The sequence below is a fragment of the Phyllobates terribilis genome, unplaced genomic scaffold (genome assembly GCF_046119375.1).
Source record: "Phyllobates terribilis strain yellow unplaced genomic scaffold, ASM4611937v1 Scaffold_8__6_contigs__length_399053987, whole genome shotgun sequence".
Taxonomy (NCBI): domain Eukaryota; kingdom Metazoa; phylum Chordata; class Amphibia; order Anura; family Dendrobatidae; genus Phyllobates; species Phyllobates terribilis.
In genome coordinates, this window is record NW_027362768.1 from 311,722,493 (window position 1) to 311,731,640 (window position 9,148).

Below are 9,148 nucleotides of genomic sequence, written 5' to 3' on the forward strand. Positions count from 1 at the left end.
CTTACCAGGCTGTGTTTTGTGGTTTAAATAAAATTAATATTTTTATCAGTAGATTATCATTACAGGACTAGTTGTCTTGTGCCATGTAGTCCTTCTGCTGTGTATAACCCCGCCCTCACCACTGATTAGCAGCGTTCTATCAGTGTACACAGAAAGCGGTCAATTAGTGGTGTGGTCGGGGTTATACACAACTCAGCATCATGAGCTCTGCAGCAGAGAAAACCGTATCAAAATGACAATACAGCCCAGCAAGTGACACATTGCTGGAATCAGGGTCTCAGCCCCTACATCATGCTGCTCTCGGATTACATGGCAAAAAACTGGTGACAAATTCACTTTAAAAACTTCACTTTAATAAAAAAGAAAAAAAAAAATCTATAAATTGTAAAAATGATGAATCGGGCCCATAGTGTATATAGGTCAATTATATAGTGCGCGGAGCACAGGACTAAAGTGATTAAAATGATTCAATGAATGGTAGTTCATGAAGCATGAATAAATCCTAAACCAGAGAACATGTCACTGGGCAAAATGTCCACCATTGACTCCCAGATGTCACAGAGAATGGATGAACTAGGCAATTTTTTTTTTTAAATGGCCATATATAAACTAAGTCCCCGCTTTCTACAGCTTTTCATGACATAGGCTGTGTCTATGGTACGGTCATATAAACCAGGTACAAAATTACATACGCAAAAAATATGTATGTGTGGATTTTACCCCCCAATAAAACAGACTAAGGGTCCACTAGCTATTCCGAAATTGGGCTCTGCGGCACAGTTCAGAACGTAGTGGATGTGAGCATGCTCAGCCTCAGCTCCATGAAGTGTGGTATGGGACTGCAGAGAACATGCGCACCTCCACTCCATTCAGAAAGGGGCCATAAAGCGCTCATTACCTGAACCCTCATATGAGAGAGGAGGGGGGCTCGGAAACCCCAGGGCTGGATAAGCGAGGAGGGGTGGAGGTGTGGTGGGAAAATCATAAACCCCAAGCTGGAGGGGGGCTCAGAATCTCTGAGATGGCAAGGAGGGGGCGCTCGAAATCTCTGAGATGGCAAGGAGGGGGCGCTCGAAATCTCTGAGATGGCAAGGAGGGGGGGGGGCGCTCGGAATCTCTGAGATGGCAAGGAGGGGGGGGGCGCTCGGAATCTCTGAGATGGCAAGGAGGGGGGGGGGGGCTCTGAAACCCTGAGCTCCCATCTCAGGGTTACTGGGGGTCACATTGGTTGGACTTCTAGCGATCAGTAAGATAAATCTACCCATAGGACAGGAACTATTTTTTTGGGGTGGAGGAGAACTAACCCTTTAGATGCAGTCTACAAGGCTACAACTAGTGACGCAGCACATTATATAACGAAGGCCTATATATAGTACAGTTCCCCAGTGGTGCTGCACAGACGTTGCTTGGTTGATACATTGCTGATTAGATGGAGACTTTCACAGCTTTTTTCCTCAATGACAATCTAGGACAACTGGATATATTGGTCTAACATGTACAGAAATACTTCACAATAACAGGCACATCTTTCAGGAAGGTTTTGCGACTATAAATTTAATGAGCGGCCCCCATCAAATAATCAAAGCCCATATGAAAATCCTTTACAACCTCTCGTGTCGCTCATCACGGACAGCCATTATCTACTCGAGATCCCACTTAGTTGTACTGAATGGCAACATATATAATCAGCTATAGAGCTTCCTATGGAGGCATCGCAGCGTTTTTCATCCAGGCCGGCATTGTGGGATATTGTATAACTAATGATTTGCAGCAGACCCCAGCAAGTCATGTTCCAGTTAGAGGTACATTGTAAACTCAGCAGTTCGGGATTTGTTTTTCTCCTGAACACGGGACATGGACATCACTATTATTAGAGTTGATCGTATGAGCCGAAACCTCGCTGAACTAATTTTAGACAAAATAATAACCCTATCAGTTTTTGTTTTTTTTCTTTTCTTATGGATGAAAAATAATGGGCTTCATTGTCTTGGATCAGATTTTTCATCAGTGTCTGGTCAGTGTGTGTGAAAAGAGAATGGATAAAAATGGACAATTTATTTACTAAATATTCTATACTAGAGAGCCCAGCAGTATATATCCTAATCTGGGCAGAAAAAAGAAACACTAAATTACTTACCGGTAATGTGATTTTCCTGAGCCCATGACAGCACCTTTATATTCCCTCCCGTCACTGGTAGAAGTTGACCACTTCATTTCCTTCGTGGTGTTTGATTCACGCAGTGTGTAGAAGGAAAAATCAAGGGATATATAACTATTAAGTAGTGTCCTCTCATGCTCTGTAAACAACTGAGGTGGTGAGGACACTACTTAATAGTTATATATCCCATGATTTTTCCTTCTACACACTGCGTGAATCACGAAGGAAATGAAGTGATCAACTTCTACCAGTGATGGGAGGGAATATAAAAGGTGCAGTCATGGGCTCAGGAAAATCACATTACCGGTAAGTAATTTAGTGTTTTCCTATCACCCATGACAGCACCAAAACGAGAGATTTACAGAGAAAACTTTAAAGTTAGAGTGGGACCTCAAGGACAGGAAACCAACTGAGGTGGTGGAGAGGCGCTGCCCTTTTATTCTGTACATTTCCTGTCCTGGAAGGGCGGGTCCACTCTCTCGTTGTGGTGCTGTCATGGGTGACAGGAAAAATTTGGTTCTTGAGTGGGTAAGGGCTTATGATAAAAGCAGTCCTGAAAAACGCCTTCACTGTCACAATTAATATTGATTTCCCATCCATAAAGTAGTTCCCCAATGTTAGAACAATCGTGCTTGGATCCCCATCACCAACTGATCGGCTGCAGTGCTCCAGCCACAGCTCAGTACACTGTGTAGTGGCCTGGAATGGTACTGCAAGCTCTCTTCCATTCAAGGGAACAACACAAATTATGGATCTATACCAGTTAGAGTGCACTACTACCCCCTCTCTAATCTACCAATTTTGGATGATATCAGGATTAGGAAAATCTGCTTAAATTAATAATGAAATCTGCATGTGTTACATCAGAACTTTGCTGTGGTTCTAGCTACAAAATTCACTCTTTGCAAAACAATAAATGAAACATGGGGAGAAAATCTGCAGCACGTCCACTGTGGAACTATAAGCTAGATCCCTCTGCAGATTTTGCATGTGGTGAGCGAATAGAGTTCCTTAAAAATTTTTTTTTTTACCAATATTGTTCTGTAGTTTGTTGCAGAAGGTTTGTGCAGAAGCAGGAATCAATTTGCTAATTGAGACTACAGCCTTAAAAAGGGTTGTTCCCTTTCAGTAAGTGAACATCCCAGGTTGCAGGTTATTGTAAAAGAACAAACTACGCTCTACTCACCTTCCCCAGATCCACCGATGGGTCTCAGCCGCTGCTCCCACTGTCTTGCATTGACTGTAGCGCTGACGACGTTGACAGCACGGCAGTCATTCAGTGAGCTCAGCAGTTTTGAAGGGGGAAATCAGTTTACACTGGCAAAGCCGTCAAGCTCACAGTCAACGTGACGCCAGTGCTGCAATAAATGCCAAACGCCAGGAGAAGAGGAGGAGACTCGCCTTTGGACCCGGGGAAGATGAGTATAATGCAGTTTGTTTCTTTATAATAACCTGCAGCCAGGTTTAAAACGTTTTAAAATAGCCATAATATGCCTATGCGTCGGGGCTACTGCCCATGTTTCCCCCTTGAAGAAACAAGTGTAATATGTGATGTAATATGAATTGTAATATGCATTAAGGATTAGGATGTGTGTTTGACAATAAGGAAAGCGAGAGTTAATAGTTGGGACTAGCCTAGAGCAGGAGGGGATAAGTTGAAGGGAAAGTGACAGTTTACTGTTGGAGTGGCAGATAGCGCCTGGAGTGCATAGAGACAGGACCTAAGGTCCATTGAGAGCACTGTTGCATTCTGGGGTGTCCCTAAAGTGAGAGGAGACTGAAGGAAAGAGATAGCGAGATCCGGAGCAGAAGTGACTAAGAGACAGTGATCTACTGGAGATGGGTTCTGGGAGAGGACGCCTGGCAGAAAGGCCTAGAGTTTATAACTCTTGCAGGTAATGGGACTAGACAGGACTGGGTACGTGTGACAAAGTGCCCAGAGCGTTAGTATTAGAGAAGATAATTACTGGCCATACTGGCACCCTGAGGAGGAAGGAAGAGGCAGAACCGCGGGTTGAGTAAAGGACTCTTGCTAAACAGGGTTTTAAGTAACTTTTCTTTTTTGTCTTTTGGTACTCATTGATGTTTTTTGCGCCGATTTCTTCAAAATGGCGTGCAAGGTTCATAAATTTTATTCATAGTCAAGAATGGTCCGTGTGTTTGTCTAATCCGCTTTGTGACTTTAAGGCTGTGTGCCCACGATGCGTTTTTTAAGCGTTTCCGCAGCGGCAAAAACGCTGCAGAAACGCTTAAAAAACGCGTGGTAGAAGGCCTGCTATGTCCCCCAATGATAATCCGCATGTGCTGTGCACATGCTGCGGAAATTTCCACTGCGGATTATCATTGCGGAAAAAAACGCAGCACTACCAATTATTTTGCGCAAGTGCTGCGTTTTCGCCGCCACTGACTTGCATTAGTACGCGACAATTCTACAAGACTGCATCTGTACTTGCGTAATTGGCGCGTTCTAATGTGCGGATGGTACCCGGGTGTGGAGGACAGGAAACTCTCCTCCACACCCAGGTACCATTAAAAGCTGTAAAAAAAAATATTAAATAAAATAAAAAATAAAAGATTATATTCACCTTCCGACGGCCCCCGGACTCCTTCCCTGTGCTTGCCGATAGATCGCGCAGGACTGAAGGACCTGCGCTGACGTCACAGTCATGTGTCGGCAGGTCCTTCAGTACAGCGTACCGCGATCTGCCGGCAGCGAGCACAGGAGCGAAGCAAGACAGCGTGGGTCATCGGAAGGTAAGTATAGGTTTATTTTTTGACATTCTCTCGGTCACACTATATAAATCCATGCCGGTTGCATGGATTTATATAGTGTGACCAAGTTGTCAAGCACTTTCCAAGTGATGCTAAAATCGCTTGAAAAGCAATTGTCAACCCGCATGCGGAAATGCATGTGAAGAACGCTTCACATCCGCTTGTCCCTGGCAGGAAAAACGCATGTACAATCCGCATGTACAATCCGCATGCGTTTTTTTCGGCCAGGGAGATGCAGAAACGCTCAGGAAAAAATCCTGAGCATTTCTGCATCGTGGGCACATTTAAGCACAAAAATATCTGGTATACTTAAAAATTACTCCAGGGGGAAACTAATACATTTGCAACAAATTTTGTGACTTTTTAAGAAGTCGCGACTGATGAATCAAGTGAAAGCATCTTGAAGCCAGAAATTCTTGCCACTGTGGTGAACATAAGAAAAAACAGGCAAACGCATAAAATAAATTTAAGAGGTGCAAATGAAAAACAGGCAGACAAAAAAAAAAAGAAAAGAAGGAAAAATGCAATGATAAATGGAGCCCACATTCCACAAAGAACACCGATATCTGAACAACCCCATAGACTATAAAGGTACATGTATATGAAAAAAAATGCATGTTTGTATTAGGCCTAACCCTATAATATCTAATAGAGAACATATTAAACATGACAAGGAGGACAACGCAGCTTATTTGCTCTCCTTAATAACCATTAATAAACCTCAGCACGATTAAATATTAGTGCATCCTCTGAATTTAAAACCACTCGCTAGATACGTGGCTGCATAGATTGAGATAGTTCCCGTGAAATGATCTTTCTTAGATCTATAGGTTGGTTCATGCGAGTCTCATGACTCCTGCTATTACTTGAGCCATGACTGCGCTATACAGGCCATCAAAAATCCACATAAACCTGACGTCATGGCCCCTGAAGGCTGTGGGACTTACACCACGAGGATAGAAACAGAATCTCAATTTAGATATAATATTTACAGGATGAAGTTACATATTGTGAAAATGTATCATTCACATCCTGGAAAATCTCATGCTGTACAAACCATACACTGCAGAGAGCTCAACCTATACAACTCTTGCTCAAGTCATTTTTTTTAACCCCCGCATCATCACCAGAAAGGGGGATTTTGATCGTTTCCACCATTGCAGTCCTAATTGGAGACACCCATGCCTCACGCCTATGGTTTAGTGAGGAGGACATGACGTATGTGAACACTCACAGGACTAGTAGTGCGGATAATTGTTACATAACCATGAAGACCTCTTGGGCAGCACATCATTATATAAAGAGATACGTTCATTTCCTGGGAGAAATGAGATTGATCATATGGCACAATATTATCCAACAGCAGCTTAAAACTGAAATCAATATATAACGCAGCAATTTTCGAGGCAAGACTGGTGCAAACACACTTGTCTAATTGCTAATTCTGCACAACCTATAGGTGAAATGTCCTGCATTCTGGGTGGGCTCCTCAAATGTCAAGACATGTTTCATAAATTCTGGACATATATATATATATATATATATATATATATATATATAACTCAAAGGTCTCCAGAGATTCATCACCTTGAACACAATCTTTGATACAAGTGAAATCTTACCTGCAGTTCACACCATGCCACCTCCACCCATGTTTCTGTATCCAGTCCCTTATAAACCGTCTTGAAGGAGCCTCTTCCAATTTCAATATCAAACTTTAAAAACCTGCCATCAGGGGAGGTAGAAACAGCTTTAATGTCCGAATCCTCTTCGTCGTCCTCTTCCTCTTCTTTTTTGGACTTTGGTACCTCTTTAGAAGTTTCAGGTTCATCTGTTTTCTCTTGTTCAACTTGGTCTGGTTGACCATCTACTTCACTTTCCCTAGAGGTCTTAGACTTGGGTTCGGGGGCTTCTTTGGTCAAAGCCTGGTCACTAGCCCCATGAGCTCTCTTGGCAATGGCTCTCCGGGCTCTAGAAATAGGGATGACCTTGTTATGGTGTTGAGAGTCACTCAAGTCCAAAACAGGAGGCTCTTCCTGATCAGACTCGATCACAGTTCTTCTTAAGAACCTCCGCTTGACCGTTTTAGAGTCTTTAGCAGCTGGCACAAGCTGGGCTCCTCTCCCCGAGTTGAGCATTGCAGTGTCCATGATCTCCACACCAGTGTTCATCCCATGAATATTTATAGGTTTCCCCGCACAGTCATTGGATTCTGCAGGACACTCTTTTGGCAGAACTTGATCTTTTTTGCAATGAAGCCCGCTTTCCACTAGATTTCTGGTTGTAGGATGAGAGCCCCTTGTCCCAGCTCCGGTGGAATCATGGTACATATCAGTTTAAGAAAAAAAAAATTCAACAGATTTCCCTGCAGGAGGCTGTGACGCAGACAGATGCGGTTGCAGCAGTCCTTCCTGAAGCTCCCATGGAAAGGTTAGAAAAGTCTGCCCCCCCAGATCACTGCAGATCCTCTGTCAGCACCGCCAGCCCAGATCTTGTCAGGAAAAACCACAGGAGCCTGCAGGAATGAGACAAATCATTAGATACACACATGGACCCACTCCACAGCTGCACTTCGGAGCTGTCCAGCACCACCTCCCATCCACAGGGGTCATTAAAGACACGTGGGAAAAGTGGGCTATACTGTAGCTGCTGTAGTTTTCAAGTGAGGGAGTATGAGAATGATGCAAGACGTGGCTAGCATGGGTCATAAGGGGTTCTGCATCTTACAAGGAGTGACATGGATGTGATAAGAATAAAGACTGGTGGAGTCAATTCAGCCACATTCGTGTCCTGGAAACCTGGTGGGACAGGGATGCTCATCGTTGGGGGGGGGGGGGGAAGAAGCTGGCAGCAAGGCCCTGGCACCCTCAGCCAAACAAAGAGTAGGTGGGTACAGGATGACACAAGATAGTACAAGTACCAGGCCTAGCTGTCATTTATTAAGCACACACCCCAAAAAAAAAATCACAGACCCTGGTACCAGGCCTGGCATGTCAAGCAAACAGCGTGGGTGCCAGGCCTGCCATCCTCTAAACTGCCAGGTTACAGATGCAATCACTAATGATAGTCTATGGTCTGAATGCGACACAAGTGCAGCCTGGGGGATCTTGTATAAATGTGGGGGGGTCCCTCCTCCATGCAACATGGTTAACCCCTGCACTGCTGGCTGACTCCATAGAGATGTACAAAAGAGGCTGGGTACCAAGAAGGAGCACATGAATGCAAAAGGGTGGGGAAAGGCAAACAATACTCACATTGATCCCAGGGGGACTTCTTCACCAAAATCTATGCATTCACAGTACAAAGGCAGAACTTTACACAATGACCTCCCCACCCCAGCCCCTCCAGCCCTGGCTCCTGCTGACCCCACCCCACCATGCCCTGCTGTCTCTGCATACCCACCCTGGTCACAGGAGGGAAGGTGCCCAGCGCCCCCAGCACATGGCTGATCGTACAGGTTCAGTCCGAGCCCCGCACGACCCCCCGGGTGCTCCCTCTCCCCTGTAATGACACCTCCATAGAGCAAGCCGGCCGCCGGACAAGGGGAAGCCTAGGTGGGCACTGCGGGGAGGAGGAGGAGGAGGATAGGCGGGGGAGAGAGGAGGGATTCACTGGCCATGGACCAAGAAGGATCCGGCTTCTCCCAGCTCTGCCCCTCCCTGATGGATGATGACAGCAGCCGGCTCTGGAGCTGCACCCTGCACCGCCGGCCGGGACTCACTGAGCCGGCTGCTGTGACCGTATCACACCCCTGACCGTGCCTCCTTCAGAAAGCTGAAGGATCGGATGTCCGGTCAGGTCGGTCAGATGTGTTAGCCACAGACCAAACGATCTTTTGACCGATGATTATTTGTCAATATTCTTTATGGACATGGACTGGAAATCAGTTTAGGTTTTTCCTCTTTGCCTTCCAAGAGCTATAACGTTATTCAGCCTTTGATCTATAGAGCCCTGTCTTTTTTTTACTATTTTTGGGGGGGTTTTTTTGTTTTTTTTTTCAATTTTAAACCATTTGGGGCATTTTTTATATTATTTTGTTGTATTGTATTCCATTTGGGGTCTCTGTTCCTTTTGGGTACTTTTTTTATTCCATTTTGAGGTCTCTATTCTTTTTTCTACCATTGTGGGGTCTTTTTTATTCCATGTTTATACCATTTTGAGGTCTATTCTTTTTTATACAATATTGGGGTCTTTTTTTATTCCTTTTTATGCCATTTT

The 9,148-nt window shown here is 44.7% G+C and overlaps 1 protein-coding gene across 8 annotated transcripts in view; it reads right to left on the bottom strand.

The window, feature by feature from the left end:
- WNK2 (WNK lysine deficient protein kinase 2) overlaps positions 1-8,567 on the bottom strand; it is a 186,620-nt gene extending 178,053 nt beyond the window's left edge. For 7 of the 8 annotated variants that reach the window (XM_073644546.1, XM_073644545.1, XM_073644549.1 and 4 more), the window contains exons 1-2: positions 8,185-8,312; positions 6,553-7,445 (exon numbers count right to left, since the gene is read on the bottom strand). In XM_073644546.1, the coding sequence (XP_073500647.1) occupies positions 6,553-7,260 (708 nt within the window). In that variant the 5' untranslated portion in view covers positions 7,261-7,445; positions 8,185-8,312. Of the gene's footprint in view, positions 1-6,552; positions 7,446-8,184; positions 8,313-8,332 lie in introns of those variants that run through there. The other variant, XM_073644543.1, reaches the window with a different exon arrangement.
- Between the last annotated feature and the right edge of the window lie 581 nt (positions 8,568-9,148).